Raw genomic sequence first — 22,947 nt, 5'->3', positions numbered from 1 at the left:
TATATATATATATATATATATATATATATATATATATATATATATATATATATATATACAATTTAAACACACTGTATAATTTGTGTTTCACACAAATGTAACATATAAGTCAACTAAATCAAAAGTTACTGCTAAGATAATTTAGTAAAATTAGTCAAATCTTTTTACAACAAAACAAAAATTTGTAATGTCTAAAACCTGTTTCCTTTGATACGTCATGCTGTTTCATTTCGGGTTGCTTGCCAGACAACGGACGATATCTGTTGTAATTTTTTAGGACATCTCCAGATGGATTTGTAATCCGTAGTACGGTCAAAGAAAATGTCTAAAAAGTCTAACAGCTTTTAAAAAATAAGATTCTATCTGAGTTTGTTCTTACATAATTGTAAAGCTCAGGTCGGGACTTTATGTCTGCAGTGATGTCAGATATCAAATATGCTTTTTGTAATTTTGATTTAAATTACATCTTACTCATGTTCAGTTGTGACTGGGGGTGAGATAAATGCTATTAGGGGCCACCAGGGAAATGTTTTTTTATTTTTTTCATTTTTATAAGACTAAAGTGGACTGTGGAAGCTTTGTGATCAGTAAATTATAAACTATTGTGATCTTGTAATGAGGCTCTGGGTTGTAGCCCAGGTTGCATCAAGAAGGGCGTCCAGCGTAAAACAAATCCAAAAGTTTTATTTGAGTTTGCTCGCTGTGACGACCCCTGCAACAGGGAGCAGTCAAATAAATAACAGCACTTATAAAACTCAACTGTCTCACATACGTTACTGAAAAACTTTCACACGTACTTACTCTTAGTCACAAACTGTAAAGTTATGTACTCACACACTAGTAAAACACACAAACTACTAAAAAACCTACTGTATCAGTGAATATAACATTTAATTTACAGCTCACAGCTGAATCAGCTCATTTACTGCTTGACTCTTTTTATTTGTGTTTTTTCTACAATGACACCTATTTTCTGAGTTTTGCTTATTTAAACCAATATTGTGGAAGTGTTTTGAAATCGTGGGAAAAAGTTGTTTAAAAGAAGCTGTTGTTTCAGATCAGTAAATACAGATTTTTTAAATAAATTCCATATGATCATTCAGATTCTTCTTTGTGCTGCTGTTGTCTTCTGTTAAGAAAAGGCTATAAAAGAGGGGCAATTTTGTACTTTTCTGTGTGTGCCAGTGATGTGCTTTGAGCTTTGTGACAGGTGAGACACTGACTGTCTGGAATCGATGCTCACATATATGAACCCAAAATAGAAGCTTATATTTCAATTTAGTCTTGTTTTTTGTCTTTTAAAAAGGCACCTAATTATGCTTTGATCAACTCCATACGCCTCTCTTTAAATTAATATATATATAAAAAAACATGTATTATCTTACCTTCATTTTAAGAGGAATGAGTTTGGAAAAACGATGAGTTTAGAAAAATCTTTTAGTTTTGAGATATGATCTTCTACCCCCACTCCTCTGCCTAACAGAAAAATGCACAGTGACAGCACCTGCTTCATTGTCCCTATGGGGCAGCACTGCCCCCTATTGGTGTGGCACGGTACTTTCTGCTTCACCCTGTGTATTTTCACTATGCATTTACATCCGATTAGAAAGAAGACATATGTCACACACATTCATTCAATATATTGGACAGACTGTAGAACATCAACATGTGTAGCGTAATCAAATATATATATAGGCGATATAAAGAGAGACAGCAATGGGCATGCTCCAGCTGCTTACTTCATTTTTTGTATGTGACACAGCACCACTAGAGGCGAGCCAGAGTACTACACTGCCTCACCCAGCACATTCAACCTTCATTTATACAGGTTAATCACATTCAGCCTTGGGGATTCGTTTACAAGAGAGACCTGGAAGGGCCCAACAGAATTTCAGAAGAGTTGGCGAAGAAAAATGTGTGTACTGGATCACCCGTAAACTACTACTGAATACTCATCCAGCTTCGGTATGACTGTCAACTCTGGCAGTGCCACATGTACAATGATGAAAGTGCTGAAAGCTCACCATATTTAGCTTTTCTGTCTTTTTTCTTTTGTTTCTATTATGTTTTCATGGCCCTTGACGTCTCTAACGGGATCAGATACTCAAGTACTGCCATTAAAATAACAGAAAACATGAAGTTCTGTTGTTTCCGCCACATTAAGAAAGCATCAAATACCAGTTTCGTCTGGTTTCCATATCTTCCTCATCCACACATGAGCCGTTTTCTGTTCTCGTACCAGATTAAAGCTAGAGATATTGTAAATGTGCATTTATATCATACCGTGATGGACATGGAAACATTTCCCCCAGACCTCTCTGGCGTTTTCCTTTGTACAGAACCCCTACACTGTACAGAAACACCTGAAGTTGTGTTGTGTTCGGCAGTTGTGTGTAATTATATGCTTTTGTTATACAGTATATTTGTATATTGAGAAGTGTTTAGAGTCAAGCATTTCTTCCATGTTTGAACAGGCAATGCATAAATTCTGTGATTTTGAGTGTTGAAATAATTCTGAAAACTGTTTTATAGAACAGTTTTATAGAACAGTCAAGTGGTTAAATATATTTTCTCTTATCATTGTCAGTATTTTACTTGTCATGATGACAGGTGGGGCACTGCCTCCCCTGACTGCACGTCACTGGTGTGTGTCATGTACTTTATATCTCATGAATCAGTGGATGCATTTAACAAAACTCTCAGAATGCATTTATTAGCTGTAAAACTAATGAACTTTTGAAATCAATCTAACATAATATGGCTGCTACAGCTAGTTGATTTTATCAAACCTTAAAAAATGACTATCCTTCAGTCAGTTTTATAGATGCTGGCCTAAAACTTGCTGTGCTCGTAGCTGAGACTACCACAAAAGCCACAAAGGGAGCTAAACAATTATCAATTTTGTGCATTTTTATTATTTAAAACCCTGACATGGTACAAGTTGGATGATGTGCATTAATGATTGTTACTTTTATGTTGCATCGAGTCACATCGTGTCAACTCAACCCACACAATGGATGTTGCTGCTTCATGACTGAGAGATGAATTGTTGCATCAGTCTGTGTTGCCTCTGTATATTTAATGTATCACCTCAGTGGCATTGTGTCAATATGGTCCGACTCAGATGCAGAATACTAAAATATATTAGTCTTAAAATAACCACTTACTTGAACATAGACAGTCATGCAGAGTCTGCATCATGTTCCTGCAATAGGTCAGAGTGTCCCTTCTAGATTAGATCACTTCAGATTGGATGACATTACATTAAAACAGATTATGCTCTTCTTCATCTAACACACTTTACCTGCTAATGCTCTTTGAGCCTCATTAGTCAGGAAACAGTCACTGAAGGAAGCAATTAGAAAGCCAACAGCATCCTCATCACTCACACAATCACACACATGGATGCTATAATCTCCCCTGGGGAGGACGCACACCTCAGTGGCTGTTAGTCAGTTACAATATTTGTCCTGTTTGATGAGGCAGCTGCTGCAAACCTTTGGCTTAACCCGTACACATCTGTGCATGTGTGCACAAGTATTTTTTTGGCCTCAGCGTCTTCTATGTGTTCCTGTGTGCGGCTCTACGTGTGAGAAAAGCTTTTATGGTTCCTTTTTCTTGCAGTAATCTTGCATGATGTCTGAGGAATGCCTAATATACAAGCTGGAGTAAAAGCAGAGCAGAACCAGTGGGGGAAAAATAATGACCTGAATCTCAGTCCCAGGGCCAGATGTCTGCAGTCCAAGTCTCACCTCATAAAAAGCGTACTTCTTGTTCTGGCTTATCAAGCACATCTATTATACAGCTCTGTGTGTGTCGGTGTGTGTGGCTGCAAGTGCGCAGCAAGTCTGAGTGTGTGTGTTCTGAACCTGTGTGAGTTATTAATGTTAAAATGGATTTTGGTGTGTGTTTTGACATATTTGTGTGTGAGGGCATTCATCTGAGGCAGACATCTAAGTACTCGTTGCATGTGTGGACCCTTTCAGCTCGCCTTGATAAGACAATATGTCTCTGTGCATGTAAAGGATTTGCCGCCAGCTTGATTATTTCACTCATAAGAGGACCGGAGAAAGAATCGGTACAATAAAACAGCAAGATCAAACGAACCGGTTCATCCCAGTCTGTGAACACAGTCACCAAACAGAGAAAAGCCTGTTATACTCGGTCAGGGGATGCTGTAGAGAAATAGTGCAATTCTTAAAAAAATAAAAACCAAAACAAACAATAAAACAAATACCCTTGCTCTCTTTTCTGCCATGCCGTTTTAGCAAAGCAAATCTGATAAATTGCGTATCTTTTACTCAGTGATGCAAGGTTACAGTCATGGGGAATAATATAATCTGATGTTTTAAAGATTTTTTTTAAATTATTTTAATCTAACCTTAAGTGAACAAAACCACACAACATATTCCAACATTTCATTGCTTTATAAACTAACGAAAGCTGAAATGAAAAACATGGATGAAAACACAATTTACGCTTGATGCTTCCACAAGATGTAGGGAAGTAGCAAAGAGAAGCTGCTGATCAAATTCATTCAACTTTTATTTATACAGGTTAGTCTCATTGAGTCACGTCCAAAAACAAATCTGACTGATGTCAAATGCAGACTGTAGAAGCTGATAAACCTTGGAAACTGTGTTAGCTCGACAGTAAACAATTGTATCGTCAGCATAGAGATGCAAGGAGGTGTCAAGAATGTTTTGACCTATATTACTTACTGCCAGGGCCAGATTAACACTTCACTGCACCCTGGGCAACAATCTTCAAGGGCCCCATCATCACGACCCCAGAATAACCATAATCTGGCAAAATACAGAATGAATTACTATAATACACAGTAAATATACTTCAAATTCTAACTATCAAGGGTATTTTTATGTACATATGTGTACTTGTTTAGTAATGTGTTGGCTACTGGTGTCATAAGCATTTATAATGTGTGTGTGGGGGACACACTGATGGGGGGGAGGGAGGTCCTTCCCCAGAAAATTTTCAATAAAGTAGATGCCATTTCCTGCATTCTTGTGTATTTTCGTGGTTGTTTAACATCTAGTTTTACTTACATAAGTAAACACTTGATTCAGTAACTATTTTAGAGCTAATGGCACAACAAGAAGTAACCTGACCAACAGCTGATTCAATTAATTAAAAATATTATATATTCAAAGGTGATGATTTGATGCCCACATTAAAACTAAATGTAACTTAGTTGACTTCAAATGTAATAAGATTATCAATGAATGTTTGCAACAAATGATTTACTGATTATAACAAAGATTCCTTCAAGAAATCTCCCAATACAAAAAATAAAACCATAATGACTTCTGCTCATTCTAAATTTGTCAAATGGCCTAAACCTCCTAAAGTGAAGGAGAATCATTTAAAAATAATAAATAAGATATATCCTGTAGCCATGTTTCTTGAAAGAAGGTTTAAATTTGATGTTGATTTGTGTGTCTTTTGTAAATCAAAAGATGAATCCCTCGAGCATTTTTTTTTTTCATGTCAATACAAAGTTTTGGTCAAACATCAGAAACTGGAATAATCTCAAATTTAACATTCCTTCTTTTCATGCTGATAACATTTAATTTTATGTGGATAACTCAAGCTCAGCTTTCTCTGATGCCATAAATATAGTCATACTTATAACAAGTACCACATTCACTGTAGTAAGAGGAAGGGTAATAAGCCTTCCTTCCTGTTTTATGGACAATTTTAAGTCAATATTCTTCATTAAGTAGATTAAAATCTACAAAACTGCTAAAATCATCTTACAACAGATACAAACTTATTGTTTTAATTAAATCAATGTTTCTCAAGAAAAAAAAAACTGATGAGCTTGTCAGCAGGTGAGGGCGTTTACCTTCGGGACAAATTGAGGTCGTCGATTGGTCAGTTACTGACACGCCTTCTGGGTTGATTGACAGGGCGCAATTGAGGATCTGTTTGAAAAAAAAAAAAAAAACAGAGAGATGCAGATGGCGCTGGGAGGAGGTGGGGTGGCCCAAGTGCAGCGGAAGTGCAGCAGTCTCTCTGTGCATTGCAGAGCTCCAAGTAAAGCAGGAGATAACCAGATATTTTGCTTGTGCCCTCACTGCCCTGGGCCCTTTAGAGATCGTGTGCCCCTGGGCACTTCCCCCTTTGCCCATATGGTTAATCCAGCCTTGCTTACTGTATATAAATTGTAAAACGTGTGTGTCCTAAAACTGAGCCTTGTGGCACACCATTAGTGACCGTTAAATAGCTAGATTAAGTACCGTTTTGTCCAACCCATTGCCTCCGATCTGAGAGATAGTTAGAAAACCAACAAACGGCATGTTCTGAGAAACCAATATCTGAGAGCTTGTAGCATAAGATGTCATCAAAAGCATTTCATTAGAATTATAATAAATTAATATTAAAATACACTTCATTAGATGATTGTCATCAGTGTTAGCATCTCTATAAAATAAAGTTTTGGCTATTTGATTCTCTGCAGCCTACAGGTGTGTTAACGCAATGCCAAGAAGGTAAGAGATCAGCAATGACCTTAGCGACGTAACTGTTGCTGCCCATCAGTTTATTATTTTCAAAGAGAAACATCGTTCACCAGTGAAAACCTTTGAAGAAAAAAAAAAAAGATCTTCCTCAGAGTGAACGTTCTAGCCAATTCCTCCCAAAGTTAGGCCCTGCAATGCTCAGAAATCACTCTCAAAAGCAAAAAGTAAGAACGAGACTGAACATTTAGGGCTTATATAGAAAGTTTGACTAAGTAAAATCTCTTTGATCTGAAAACACTATGGCAGCACAATCGTAGGGCTTCTGGAACAACGCTCTGTTAACAGAGGAGGCACTAGCAGAGCTGTTAGACAGAATGATAGTGCCATGGTTGGACAAATCCTCTGAAAACAGATTATTATACCAAGAGCTCATACTAACTGTCAGCATGGTGGTGGGAGTCTGATGATTTGGGCTTGTTTTGCAGCCACAGGACCTGAGCACCTTGGAATCATTGAACCATCTGTGAACATCTCTGTAATGTAAACTATAAGTCCATTTGACAGCTGAAACTTGGATCAAACTAGGTCATGATGCACCAAAGCTATGATTCCAAACATCAACTAATCTACACCAGAATGTCTGGGGAAAAAATAGTGTTTTAGTGGACCTATTTTAGTTATTTCTGCTAAGTCTAGCAAGGTTGAGTCAGGTCCTCTGGATGGATTCTTCTTTGTTGAAGCGTTTCGGTTTTTATCCAAAGAACTTCTTCAGTCTGAGGAGCAGCAACAAACTTAGTTTTATAAATAGCACCTTCTTATAATGAATCAACCAGTTTGTTTGTTGACATCCAGAGCTAGCTGTTCACATGATGAAGGAGGACCATCAGCCTAACAATCGATCATTAGTGCCCTGATGGCTGCTTGCTATTCACAGAGGGCTGAGTGATACTAGCAATAACAGCACTGTAAGAGGGGGACAGTTGGACACGGAGGCTTCACTCCTGTTTCATGATGGACGTCATTTTTCATTTACTAAATAAATTAAGCTTCTTATGTTTGTGTACGCTTGAAATTGAACAAATTTAGAATCTATCTGTTTTATGATGTCCTGATACTGAGAATTGAAAAAAGTGAACTGTGTTTTCTATCCAAACTATGTTCAGTACTTGAATGAAGAATCAGGGAGATTAATGCCAAATCAACCAGAAAGAACCAGATTTCTTATTATTGTTCACACAGAGCAAACAGGTCTGTTCGATATGAGGAAGCTTCAGAAGTGGGACTTGTCGCGGTCATGATCATTAATCAAAAACAAAATTCAGTTTTAAAGCCTCAAGGTCTTAGTCATTGTTTGGTTTTCCTTTTTTTAATCGTCTTTGGTCCCAACACAAGATTCGGGCTCCTGTGAGAAACTTTAGCTTCAACTTGATAGCTGCCAATTAAAATAATGTTCCAGATTAATCCTAAATTAGGTGTTTTATTGTTGCACGTTCTCTTGTTTTGCAATTTTATGTGACTCATTTGTGTTTTAGCCTTCCGTGATGCCTTCAAGTGTTCCTCTGAAACAGCCGATTTATTTGGGACATGGAAATGAGACCTGTGGGGATGTAATAAAGCGTCGGGAACCAGCACTTCAGCCACAGATTTTATGGTTTTAATGGGTTGGAAGCTGGGGCCTTTGTGCATTTTGGTACTTTTTTATTTCTTTCTTTTGTATTTTTTAATGTAAATGCCGTTCTTATGATATTGACTAGAATCACATCTTTGTTTTATGCTTAGTGACATGCTCTTGTGTAGTGTCAGCAACTTGTTGACAAGTTGCAGATCTTGAAATATTGAACAAAAAGACAGTTTGGAGTGGAAATTGAAAACCTTCCACTTGAAGGTTTCTAAACAAACAAACCGTTGTCAAAGTCTTAATAATTTTTTTTTATTTGGTGTCTAGATTTTGTAACTACTGATTCTGCTTTTATTGCTGTATTGTTTTGAATTAGATTATTTCCATGTGTGATTAATTAAATTAAATTGGAATAATCTAGAAAATTTTGAATTACATGCCACTGTATTAATTTTTAATTGAAGTGAATTGTAATAAACATGGATTATATGAGTCATAATATTTTGGATAGAGATTTAAATAATCTTTTTGACTGCACTTGATTAGATTAAATAGGAATAAATAAGATCAAACTGCCTTCAACTCTTTTATTTGTCTTGAAATATTAATCAGTGATTTGGATTTTGTGTAGATTGAAATAAACTACAATAACTGGACAAAGATCCTGACTGCTCAGTGTTTGGATTGAATGAAATTAGTCTGTACTGATTTGATCAAAGGTAAAACTGCCTTTTCTGTTTAAACCTTGAATTCACTTGTTTGATGCACTGTCTTGAACTGAGCATGACAAAATGGCAACTGTTGTTGCCTTAGAGCAAGAAGGTTGCCAGTTCACATCCTGATCTTTCTGGGTTCAGAAAGGCACCAGATTCCCAATGAACAGGAATGGAAAAAGCATGAAAAGAAAAAAAAAAAAAACAATACATAGATGGGAGTCTTGAAATGGTATAAATTATCCATCCATCATCTTTTATCCTCTTATTCCTTTTCGGGTCACGGAGTCACTGGAGCCCATATCCAGAAGTCTCTGTGCGAAAGGCAGGGGACACCTGGATAGGTCTCCAGTCCATCACAGGGACACAAAAGTGACTTTTGGATATGAGTACCAGTGACCCCCGTGATCAAAAAAGGAAGATGTGATTAAAGATAATGGATGATGGATGGATAGATGGATGGATGGAACTGAACAAAAATGTGTTAGTATTGTGCACTGACTTTTGTAGTGAACTAACACAAACAAATATAACTGAAGTGATGTGACGTTCACAATCTGAATATGAATCTTCTGACCGGCTCTTTACAATGAATGATGGGAATCGAGTTGTCATTCCTGTTTTATTTTTTTCCTTTTGGTAATGTTCTGTTTACATTATATAATCTTTTTTTTAATATTATATTGCTGCAAATTTTCCACAATGTTTTATATAAAAATGAATTGAATTGAAATAGTTTGAAAGTGTGACACAAAAAATAGTTGAACCCAGAGTATATAATGTAATGTAAAGTGCTGGGATGTGTCGAGATGTGACAATAAGTGGAACTGGATGGGTACATTTCATTTTGTCTGCAAAGTTTTATTTTTATATTTAACCTTTATTTATACAGGTAGTCTCATTGGGTCACGGGGACTCATTTTCAAGAGAGACCTGTTCCAGACAGAACATATAAAATACAGATAACAATAAACAATAATAGCAAACTACAGAAAAAATGCAGCAAAAATAAAAGTAGTTATAAAACAATAAATCAGGGTGCTGTTAAAAAAGTAATACTAAAAACAAGGACACATTTGCTTTGATGTTTCTATTGACATTATCAAATGTTTTAAATCCCCTTAAAGAAATTAAAGTGGACAACTTCAGTTCCTTGTCTTGTTCACGGATGAGGGAAAAATGGAGCGTGAGATCGATAGGCGGATAGGTGCAGCGTCGGCAGTGAAGCGGGCGCTGTACCGGTCTGTCGTGGTGAAGAGAGAGCTGAGTCAAAAGGTGAAGCTCTCAATTTACCGGTCTATCTACGTTCCTACCCTCATCTATGTTCATGGTTGTGACCGAAAGAACGAGATCTCGGATACAAGCGAACGAAATGAGTTTTCTCCGCAGGGTGTCTGGGCTCTCCCTTAGAGACAGGGTGAAAAGCTTTGTTATCCTGGAGGGACTCAGGTAGAGCCGCTGCTTCTCCACATCGAGAGGAGCCAGTTGAGGTGGCTTGGGCATCTGTTTAGGATGCCTCCTGGACGCCTCCCAGGTGAGGTGTTCTGGGCACATCCCACCGGGAGGAGACCCAGAGGAAGACCCAGGACACGCTGGAGGGACTATGTTTCTTGGCTGGCTTGGGAACGCCTTGGGATTCACCCGGAGGAGCTGGTCCAAGTAGCTGGGGAGAGGGAAGTCTGGGCCTCCCTACTTAAGCTGCTACCCCGCGAACCGACCCCGGATAAGTGGAAGAAAATGGATGGATGGATGGATGGATGGATGGATGGAACTTCAGTTCCTGTTGCAAGGTGTTCCAGGTTGCAGGAGCTGAGTAGGAAAAGGCCTTTTTGCCAAGTTCAGTCCACATTGAGGGAACGCTGCAGGTAATGATGGCCTGAGAGTGCATGTTGTAACTGCACTGACGACTTGACAAGTGGGAGGAGATATATGAAGGCAGCAGACCAAGGAGAGATTTATAAATGAAAATGAACCAGTGTAAGAGCCTACGTGTAGATAATGATTACCAACTGACCACTGAGTACAGGGTACAGTGTTGGGTACAGTAGTTACAATCAGTAATGAGTATTAGTGTGCCATGGTAGACAACATCCAACATCTGCAAGCAGCTGGCAGGGGCATTCATGTAAATAATGTCACCATAGTCAATGGCCGGTAGGAAGTAAATGGTAAATGGTAAATAGACTGTACTTATATAGCGCCTTTCTATCTTATCAAGATACTCAAAGCGCTTTACACTACAATCTGTGCCTCATTTACCCATTCACACAGCACTCAACTAGATCTCTACAAAGCTAATTTAACAAATCATTCTAAAGAGACTAATCGGTGCTTTAGATCACATTCATTCACCGATGGGAAACACATCAGAGGCGATGAGGGGTTCAGAGTCTTGCCCATGGACACTTCGGCATGTGACTGCTGGTGGATTCGAACCCCCAACTCTTGCATTGGAGGACGACTGCTCTAACAACTCAGCCACAGCCGCCCTGTGGCCTAAGTACCGAAGTAGCGGTTACAAGATGTTTTCTGGCATTCAGAGTTAAGCAAGATCTATTTCTGAAAAAGAAACCCAGTTTTAATTTCAGTTTCTTTATCAAGTTTTCAATGTGTGGTTTAAAAGAGAGATGTGCATCAACATTCCCAAGTATTTGCAAGAATCTACAAACTCAATAGGAACACCATGCATGGATGAGATAGGAGGAAGGCTTGCTGGCACCAACTTCCTATTGGAAAACAACATCCCTTTGGTTTTGTCAGCATTTAGCACCAGCTTGAGATGGAATAAGTCTGACTGAATGATGTCAAATGCAGACTGTAGAAGCTGGAAAACCTTGGCAACTGTGTTAGCTCGGCAATAAACAACAGTGGAAGACCTGAAAGACCTCTTGATAACTGAATAGGATGTCCCACAGTCCACAGACACGACGGCATTCCCGTTGGCTCTTTTTTCCTCAGATAATTACAGACACTCACTACAGAAGTCTAATTTACATAACGCTGCATTTGGAAAGGCTGCACCTTTTATCTTTTTGCCCGTGTTCATTCTATTTGTTTGCTTGTTCTCATTGCCTGTTTGTCTGCCTGTGTTCAAATGCTTACACACACACGTACAAACACACACACACACACCAGCTGTTTGATCAAGACATGAGTGACAGTCCAATCCTCTGATGAGCTTTGAGTAGATGAGGCATGTCAGCACTGTGATCGCGCTGTGTGCTTTGGTGTTGGAGAAAGGTCGGATGTGTTGATCGTATGCAAGAGAGAGGAGCCCGAATTGATTTGTCATATTTGAAAAGTGTGCAGTCATCGGCACATTCCCTGTTGCACATATGACAAAGCAGGTGTCGATGCTGTAGTCATCAGAACATCTTTCTGGCAATATTCAGGATATCATTAAATATTGCATTAAATATTGCCTACATGTTCTTATTTTTAACAGTTTTTGCCACTGTTTCTGTTTCTCCAGCCTGAAGAGCTTACCAACGCCCTGGAGATTAGTAACATTGTCTTCACCAGCCTGTTCTCCCTAGAGATGCTGCTGAAGATTTTGGTCTATGGGCCTTTTGGCTACATCAAGAACCCTTACAATATATTTGATGGGATTATTGTGGTGATCAGGTAAGAGACCGTGCAAAGAAAAATTATAAACATAAAGTGATACATTTACTTATCTGTGCTTCACTGAAAAGACCCATCAGCCATTACAGAAATGTGGACTTTGAATTGGAATGTGGAATTTGAATCCAAACTGGGAATACTTTTAACAACAAGTAATACAAATAATTGCCCCTGTTATATTTACCTGCTTCTTCTGTTTTGGGCCACGGGGGTCACTGGTACCCATATCCAGCTATCACTCCGGGGAGGCCAGGGACACCCTGGACAGGTCTCCAGTCCATCAAAGGGACACCTGGACAGGTCTCCAGTCCATCAAAGGGACACCTGGACAGGTCTCCAATTCATCACAGGGACACCTGGACAGGTCTCCAATTCATCACAGGGACACCTGGACAGGTCTCCAGTCAATCAAAGGGACACCTGGACAGGTCTCCAGTTCATCACAGGGACACCTGGACAGGCCTCCAGTTCATCACAGGGACACCTGGACAGGTCTCCAGTCAATCAAAGGGACACCTGAACAGGTCTCCAGTTCATCACAGGGACACCTGGACAGGTCTCCAGTTCATCACAGGGACACCTGGACAGGTCTCCATTCCATTACAGAGACACATAGAGACAAATAACCATTAGATCTTTCTCTCACCTAGGGACAATTTAGTTACCTATCAGCCTAACATGTATGTTTTTGGTCTGTGGGAGAAAACCAGAGTACCTGGAAAAAACCCACACAGCACTGAGAGAACATGCAAACTCCATCCAGAAAGGCCCCTGGCCGGGATTTGATCCAGGGCAACCTGCTTGCTGAGAGACAGCAGCTTTACCAACTGTGCCACCGTCTTGCCCGGAAATAGTTGTGTCATTTAAAAGTCGTATAACACCTCAGTTTGTGTCGGGGAGTAGACCGGCTTTAAATTTTCCATCCCTACTGCACACACACTGATTCTTAAAATAGAACATCAAGTTATGAATACAATTTTCACAAATGGAAGAACATGAGACAATGTGTTTTTATGGTGAATGGTAAAATTGTGCTCATTAAAGGAAATGTAATGTTCTACTTCAATGTTCCACTTGTTTCTCTGTTCTTTTTGTCTATTTTTGGTAACTGATGTAGTATATTTTATAGAGACTCTTTATTTCACTATTATTCTAAGAAATAGTTATATTAGGAAAAATATGCTATCCAATATTCTGATACTAAAAATCGCATAATAAAAACTTGTTTTCTTTTAAAATGAACTGCCCCCTTTAACAGCAACAATTCTCAAAATAATTATTCATCCATGCTTGATGATTGAATCTATGGAGTTTGTACATTCATTCATCTAGTTATCACCCTTTTATATGTATTTATTTACTTTTATTTAACCAAGCTAATTTGACATAGTTGATCCTTTTAATGGTTGCTTGGAGCTAGTAACTGTCTACAGCAGACGTTGGGTGAGAAGAACGGTGCACAGATCCCTGACTTGTTCAGCTGCCATGTATGTCAACCATTCATACTCACACTCACATCTAGAGGCAACAGTTGCCTCAACCTAACATGCATGTATTAGACTGGTAAGAAACCAAAGTACCCAGAGACTGAGCACACATGCAATGGGAGAGCATGCAGGAACTTCTTGTTGTATGGCACCAGTTCTAACTGTGCTACCGTACAGACTAATTGTGCTGGCACAGCAGTTTTGATGTTGAGTCACTGGAGAATGGCGTATAAAAGGTTTAAATATTCATCACAGTCAAGACATCAAGATGGCTCGATGTTAGCAGCAGTTATCGCTCCTCTACTTACCAATGGATGTCATTCCTACATAATTTGAACACAGTCATAACTTGTTGCAGAAAGAAACAGATTATGAAAGAAAACCTAGAAGACCCCTATCTAACTCCTCCTGGAGCTCCAGAAAAATATATTTAAATACATCAAATTTAGTTTATCTTCAAGAGTTCTTCTGGACCAGTACAGCGCTTGGACCGGACTGAACTTTAACCTGTATTTACTGACTGATGAGGGAGAGTGACACCAGAGGAAGCCTAATGTTGTTTGTTGTTCAGCTGTTTGCTAAAATTCTCTGTATGTCAGGATATAAGAGTGGTGAGTTTTCCTCACAGTCCCCAACAGACTACATGAGTAAATAAATCCTAATTTAATTACCGGTACTGAAACAAATATAAATGAATGACAAATAAACAAAGTATAAAAAATAAATAAGCAAAAGTGATATGTACAGTACTCATTGTTTACAATGCTAAAATGCTTCCTAAAAATATTAATTCAAGATGTCGTCAGATTTGGGTCCCCAAAGGCTGCAGGTTTGAGCCCTGGTCAGGAAAGGCTTCCCAATTAAAACAATTGCCAAATCTTTTGCATAAGTTTGTTCATTGTGGTGATCCCTGCAAAGGATAGCAGCTGAATGAAAAAGTAATTTCTAAACTGTATTTAAGCAGCCGAAGATGTACATTTTTATATCAGCGTTGCTCTGATTTTCATTTGTGAGATCTCAGCATGCTTAAAAGCAGGAAAGAAAGCAGACATACATGGCAGCTGAACAAGTCGGGGATCTGAAATTACTAGTCTGAGATGTTGAATTTCTGCATTGAGAATCGTTCCTCACCTGTAGACTCTAAAACAACTTGTGTGCGTGTCAAGTCAACTTTATTTATAAAGCACATTCAAAAAAGCAACTGTTACCAAAGTGTGTGTTCTCTTTCTTCAGTGTGTGGGAGATTGTGGGTCAGCAGGGTGGAGGTCTGTCTGTGCTCAGGACCTTCCGGCTGATGAGGGTGCTGAAGCTTGTCCGTTTCATGCCGGCCCTACAGAGGCAGCTGGTGGTGCTGATGAAGACGATGGACAATGTGGCCACTTTCTGCATGCTGCTTATGCTCTTCATCTTCATTTTCAGGTAGACTTGTTTTACCAATACATTAGAACACTAAAGCAAGTTCACCTACAGGAAATCAATCAGCACTGAAACTCTGCTTGAATTAGAATGTTAGATGTGCAAATAAAGGACTAAAGAAATTCATATTAGAAATGCATACTACCTGCCAGCTTTATTTTTAGAATTTCAACCTAGGACCATCTATTAATGAGGAAATAAAGCCATGTTGTTAATTCTTGTTAATAATATCATGCTCAAACTCTTGCAATCTGGCAATATTTTGCAAACTGCATTAGAACTCAATGTATGAGTTTGAAATACTTTATAGTAGCGACCTCATCACAAATTGTCAAAATCAAATACATTGTGTTAAAATTATAGGTCTTTTTTTCTTGGCTACTGTCGATTAGCTCTGACAGGACTCCAAAAATATGAGTTTTAGAAGTGCAATGAGTGAATAATTTCTGAGAGTCACTCAAAACTACTCAGTCGTTCATGAGATATTTGGCTAACAGACAGACATACAAATAAACATGGCCTTTTTGCCTTTGGTGACATACAATATGAGTCCTTTTTCTCCACATGTGTCAGGAACTATTGTGATGTTGTAATCTTCTTGCCCAGGAAAGGAAACATGTTTTTCCACAAATGTGTTCTAAGTATTGGAGCATTCTGCTGCAGTTTGCATTTCAGAAACATTTGGAATGAGATGCATGTATGTGCTGACACATCATGCTCCAGAACACACACGTATTCAAATAAACACAAAGTTCCAGTCTTGTATATACAATGATAAACATGCATGGGTGTGAGTGAAGGGTTGCCAAGTGAACACAGTGGAGGTTTGTGCATTGATCTCTCTGCTCTAGTTGAGCTTTAGTGTCTGTGTCTCCTAATAAAAGGCAGACTGCAAAGCATAATCACAACTGAAAAAAATCTGAAAAAAAAACAATGTATAGAGTCTTTGGCTTTGGATAGAACCAGTCATCATGAAAGGCAACTGCTAATGTATTTACATCATGCTTGTGTATGCCTGTTTTTATGCTTTTTTTGGTCTGATTTTTAGCAAAATAAGTAATCATGATCTCAAACGTAAACAGTATATGTTCATGTAAAAATGAACACATTACTTGAAGGAATGCTAGATTATCAAGCAGAACAGAACAGAAAAAGCATAGAAAATGTAGGCCCATACTATGTTTGCTGTGTTACCATTTAAACAAACATTTGTCTTTACTGTGATGGCAGTGATTATTCTACAACTAAAATTATAATAATTTCTTACAAGTGCAAGATAAACTATAGATCTGGTATGGATTTGATTTTCATTTTTAAAGGCTGAGACATTCTGTTTGTTAAAGGTTTGTGTTCCTGTACAGTTTTCATTAACCTTCTCTTCAATAAAACATATATGAGCATCCATTTTTCCAGTTGGACATGCCCAAGAACCTCCTGGGGAGAGGCCCGGGTAGCATCCTTACCAGATGCCCGAATCACCTCATCTGGCTCCTCTCAATGTGGAGGAGCAGTGGTTCTGCTCAGAGTCTCTCCCAGATATTTGAACTTCTCATCCTATCTATAAGGGAAAGTCCAGCTACCATGCTGACGAAACGCATTTTAACTCTCCATATTTGCAATCTCATTCTTTCGGTTACTACCCAGAGTTCATGGCCATAGGTGAGGGTAGGAACGTAATGGTGGGAACGTAGACCTACTGGTAAGCAGAGCGCTTCGCCTTACAGCTCAGCTCCCTCTTCACCACAACAGACTCGCACAGAGTCTGCAATACTGCAGATGCTGCACCAGTCTGTCAATTTCACGATCCATTATTCCACCACTCGTGAACAAGACCCCAAGATACTTGAACTCCTCCACTTGAAGCACAACCTCACCCTCGACCTGAAGAGAGCAATGCACCCTTTAACGACTGAGAACCATGGCCTCAGATTTGGAAGTGCTGATCCTCATCCTAGCTGCTTAAAACTTGGCTATGAACCTTTCTAGTGACAGCTGGAGACAACAGCACGATGACGCCAAGAGGACCACATCATCTGCAAATAGCAGATATGGAATGCAAAGTTGACAAAGTTGTGTAACCCAAGACAGCCCCACAACATCCAGAGCCTTAAAGAAATCAGGGCCGATCTCATCCACCCACAGAGCCCTGCCACTGTAGAGCTTTTTAACTTTCTTCGTGACCTCTGCTACGGTTATGGACAGACCAACCCTAAAGTCCCCTTACTCGGCTTCCTCCATTCAAGTTGGGCCAGTGGGATTGAGAAGGTCTGAAAAATATTCCTTCCACCTATATTATATTATTATATCAATATTATAGGCAGAAACATGGGTGTGCTATGGGGTCTCCAGTTTCTCCTATTGTTGCCAACCTGTACATGGAGGAGGTAGAAAAGAGAGCCTTGACGCCCTTTTCAGGGACACCACCAAGTCATTGGTTCAGGTATGTTGATGACACCTGGGTTAAAATTAAATCTCAGGAAGTCCAACATTTTACTGACCACATCAACTCTGTGGATAAATACATCAAGTTCCACGAGAAGATGTAAAAAATGACAAGTTGGCTTTCTTGGACTGTGAGGTCTCAGTCTCTGATAGAGGACATTTGCAAACCGAGGTGTACCGCAAACCCACCCACACAGACCAGTATTTGCAGTTTGACTCCCATCACCCTTTGGAGCACAAGTTAGGAGTCATCAGGACTCTGTATCACAGAGCAGACAGCATCCCCACTAGCTCAGGAGCCAGGCAGAAGGAGAAATCCTACACAAAACAGGCTCTAGAGCAATGTGGATATCCTAACTGGGCCTTCCTGAAAGCAGAGAAGAAACCCAAACAGGACTCCAGTCAGCCATCAGGTGAAAAGGAGGAACCCAGACCCAGACCAGTGGTCATTCCATATGTTGAGGGAGTATCAGAGAAACTGAGACGTTTATTTTCTAAACATAACGTCCCAGTGGCTTTTAAACCCCAAAATACATTACAGCAAAGACTGGTTCATCCCAAAGATCCAGTCCCCCGGCACAAACAGAGTAATGTTGTGTATGCTGTTCAGTGTCAGGAGGGCTGTGATCAGTCTTACATCGGGGAAACTAAACAGCCACTGGCCAAAAGAATGGCCCAGCACAGAAGATCAACATCATCAGGCCAGGACTCTGCAGTCTACACTCATCTCCAGGCCAGCGGTCACTCTTTCAGGGATGAAGATGTTCACATCCTGGACAGAGAGGAACAATGGTTTGAGAGAGGAGTAAAGGAGGCCATCTTCGTGAAAATAAACCGTCCATCATTAAACAGGGGTGGAGGCCTCCGGGTTCAATTGTCCCCCTCTTACAATGCTGTGATTGCTGGTATCACTCAACCCCCTTTGAATAGTAAACAGCCATCAGTGTGCTAATGATCCATTGTTAGGCTGATGGTCCTTCTTGACCATGTGATCAGTTGGTTTTGGTTGTCAGCAGCAAACTGGTTGATCCACTCTGAGAAGGTGCTATTTAAGAGACTGAGCTGAAAACAGCAGCTCAGACTGAGGAAGTCTCTTGGATGAGAGATGAAACGTTTCTACATTTTTTTTTGCTTTGTTTTTTTTTTTTTTTTTTTTTCAATGTCCAGAGGACCAGATTGAACTTTCTTGGATTTTTCTACCTGGATTATTGAGCATGCATCAGGATATTCCTTCCACCTCTTGAAAACATCATTGGTTTAGGTCAACTGCACCCCACCTTCACTGAACACAGTGTTAATAAAGAGCTGCTTTCCTCTCCTCAGCCACTTAATATTTTTCCAGAATCTCCTTGGAGCCAATAAAGAGTCTTTATCCAAGGCCTCACTAAACTCTAAAATATTACCAATTAGATCCACTTTAATCAAGTCTACTTAGCAAATTGATTAATTTAATTGTCCTGAATTTAAGAACTTGGTTTGATGTAATCTTTCATTCTGCCTTTTGCTGTTTGTTTCTTCCCATCTCTCCCTCCACTCACTCTTCTCATTCCAGCATCCTGGGGATGCATTTGTTTGGTTGTAAGTTTGGCTCAGAACGAGATGGAGACACCTTGCCAGACAGAAAAAACTTTGACTCTCTTCTGTGGGCCATAGTGACTGTTTTCCAGGTAAGCATGCACCATGCAGATGTTTATCTAACAATGATTTGGAACAAAATTTAGTTGCACATGAACCTAAAGTTACACAAACTTATTGACACTCTCATTTCTTGTATCTCCTTTCATTTTCAAGCCAGTCTTTTGTAAATCATACTCTTTAAAAAAAGGGGTAATTGCATTGTTTTATGAGTTTTTTGAGGGGTCAAAATAAATTTAAAGAAAATGATATCCAATATTGTTGTTCAACCATCGTGCGACTTAGTTCGCTGTGGCGACCCCTAACACAGGAAGCAGCTGAAAGGAGAAAAAATAAATAGATTGTGATTCAACCATCATTACAGCCATGGCGCTTTGTAATAGGTGCCAGTTTTGTCAGAAAGTGTTAAGGGATACATTCTGGTAGGACTGAGACACTCATGGAACATCAAATCATTAGAAAATACAGGCTCAAAAACTGTTCGGCTTGTTAGTATTCTGCCTGATAAAAAGGATTCATTCAGCACCAAATTGCTTTTAATAAAAATTGTACTGGTTTGAGTGGTGGTAGTATCGAGGCAACATGTGCTTATTTACTCAACATACTTGATCTATTTTACTTTATTATGGTTTTATTTAACAACAACAACTATTATTATTATTATTACAAAGTATTATATTCATTATTACATATCAATACTGCTACTACTACTACTACTACTACTACTACTACTACTACTACTACTACTACTACTAATAATAATAATAATAATAATAATAATAATAATAATAATAATAATGTAGTGGTAAATGAACTGTATTTATATAGCGTCTTTCAATCTTATCAAGATATTGAAAGCTATTTACAACATAATCTGTGTCCTCATTTCCCCATTCATGCAGCACTCTACTAGATCTATACAAAGCATAATCAGTGCTTTATCACTTTCGTACACTGATGGGACACACATTGGAGGCAATGAGGGGTTCAGTGTCTTGCCCAGGGACACTTTGGCATGTGACTTCTGGTGGAATCAAACAACCAGCTCTTGCATTGGAGGACGACTGTTTTAACCACTCAGCCACAGCTGCCCATAATAATAATAATAATAATAATAATAATAATAATGTTGTTTGTTGTTGTTGTTGTCATCATCATTGTTATTGTTATTATTATCTGACAATGTAGTGCCTGCAAGCAATCAGAATTTGATTTTGTTCTATGCTTTTCTACCTTGGTTTTAAAACTTTGACACCTTTAGTAATAGTATAGTGGGATCACATACTCTACAGACACATAGGTTGTGTTTTTTTATTTTACATTTAACATTTACCTATAAACTGGATCAACACAAACAAGTATTCAGTTCAGGATGATAAACATTACAAAACCGATGACAGGACAATTGTTTCTGTATTTTAAATATTGGGTATTTTTTTGAGAGTCATTTAGCCATGCTCTTAAATTATTAGTTTTATTTTAGGTTCAAACTAAATACACACATCTATTCCATGTTTAAACTAGTAAATCTAACTGTTTTTTGTTTGTTTTTACATAGGGTTTTATGAAAAATTTATGAAGAAATAATGTGATAGATAACAACAAAAAAGGTTAAATCTTGTCTTCTGGACCAGTTTCTTTAAATATGAAACATTATAGATGTTTTGTTATACATAGGTTTTGTTATACATAGTTTTGTGGATGGAAATTTGAGTTTATAAATGATAGGACCCATGAGCTAATATTTACTTGAAACCCAGCTAAAACGTACTGGTACATGTACTTAAAACAGTTTCGATCTCCAGCAGTCTATATTGATTAATTCAACTATTATGTAGCTCTTTTTGCACTGTCATTAATGTAGTAATACATGGCTATTTCTAAAGAACTTTGTAGCTTTTTGCAAGCAAAATTAGCAACAACAAGCAATGACACTTCCATTGCTGCTCAGGGTCCATTTCAGGAAGTATTTTGTATTATTTCTGCATTGCATTGATTATTTTGGCAGGATATCGTGATTCCTGCTGAATTTGACCCCAGGCTAAATTACAAGTGCTTCACTTAACTGTTGCTTTTACTTTTTGATTTTATAAATAACCACAGTTCCTTGTACAAAACATGTATGTGATGGACAATTATTGGCAGTTTAACGAGCTACTAAATATATATCAGCATGAACTGCTTCAGTTTTGAGAAAGGACCTATTTTAAAGTGACAGAAATCTACTTGGGTCCAGACTATATCTGCACTAGCCTTGACCTCTTCAGTCCCGTTAGACTAAAGTGTTGCTCCAACCGCACCCTTTTCAAAGAGCTATCTACAAAAAAGCAATATTTTATTGGTTTAGAACTTTTCCACAGAACTCCACCTAAAAATAGCTACAATGCCAATTTAAAATAAGCCAGTAACATGACCACAGAAGCACTGTTATACTCTGTTACAGAGATGGTTGTTTTAATTATCATGGAATTTTTTTTATTTAAACCTTTATTATACCAGGAAAGAAATCCACTGAGATTATTAATCTCTTTTACAAGGATGTCCTGGGCAATGCACAATCGTATTAAAATATTTACAACAAAACATCTGGTAATAAGACACAAAATACAATGTAAGTTTAAAAATATCACAATTTAAGACACTTAAACATTACAGGTGCAATATGTGACTAAAACCTTTGACAGTTTTTGTTTGAAACTAGATAAAGGAATAAAAGACTCTAACCTCAACTTAAGCTGCAGATCATTCCAAGACCATTGGCCAAAATGGGACACGCTCATCTTCCCTGGCTCTGCGCACCAAGGGTACTTTGAACCACAGCCTGGTCCTGAGACTGTGTGTTCTGTAGTGAAATGAACTTGGAGCAGATGTACGATGGTCATGAAATTGAATTAACACTGATGAAGCCACCATCATCTTGCAGAAGTAGATCACACATATCTGAACAAACAATGAGAACAAACCTAATGAAAAGATGGAACAGTTGACAACAATATGCATTAAACACTGAATACTTTTTTCTTCTGATCTGCAATTTCCCAGATTCTGACCCAGGAGGACTGGAACAAGGTGCTGTATAATGGCATGGCCTCCACCTCCCCTGTAGCTGCTCTCTACTTCATTGCACTTATGACATTTGGCAACTACGTCCTTTTCAACTTGCTTGTGGCCATCTTGGTCGAGGGATTCCAAACAGAGGTAAAACACTGATTACCAAACATGGTAAGTGTTACTAAATCTCATTTCACCTAAAACCATGTAAGAAAAACTTTCTGCTTGGGTGAGAAAATTCAAGTCAACTTGGCCTGTTTAGCTTCGAAGTTTGTTTGTTCCAAGAAACCTTTGAGATGAGTTGAGGGCTATTTGCCATATTCTTGGACTGGTGTTTACAGCTGCACACATAAAATTCATGAGGGACCAAGACCTTTATCTTCTGTTGCACTCTTTGCATTAGTTCATGTAAGAGCATGAGATCACTCTGGTGGTTACCCTTCATCTTTATCTCTGTAACACTATTGTCACTTCCCATA

The 22,947-nt window shown here is 38.6% G+C and overlaps 1 protein-coding gene across 1 annotated transcript in view; it reads left to right on the top strand.

Moving 5' to 3' along the window:
* The window catches only part of cacna1g (calcium channel, voltage-dependent, T type, alpha 1G subunit), a 409,969-nt gene that overhangs the window by 257,303 nt on the left and 129,719 nt on the right, over positions 1-22,947 (top strand). Inside the window, exons 13-16 of the mRNA XM_037691266.1 lie at positions 12,286-12,437; positions 15,158-15,343; positions 19,335-19,449; positions 22,460-22,615. Coding sequence (XP_037547194.1) covers positions 12,286-12,437; positions 15,158-15,343; positions 19,335-19,449; positions 22,460-22,615 — 609 coding nt within the window. The remainder of the gene's footprint in view (positions 1-12,285; positions 12,438-15,157; positions 15,344-19,334; positions 19,450-22,459; positions 22,616-22,947) is intronic.

This window comes from Nematolebias whitei, chromosome 17 (assembly GCF_014905685.2).
Source record: "Nematolebias whitei isolate Nwh7 chromosome 17, NemWhi1, whole genome shotgun sequence".
Taxonomy (NCBI): Eukaryota; Metazoa; Chordata; class Actinopteri; order Cyprinodontiformes; family Rivulidae; genus Nematolebias; species Nematolebias whitei.
The sequence above is the reverse complement of the archived record's forward strand: the minus strand, read 5'-3'. Positions and strand labels throughout refer to the sequence as shown.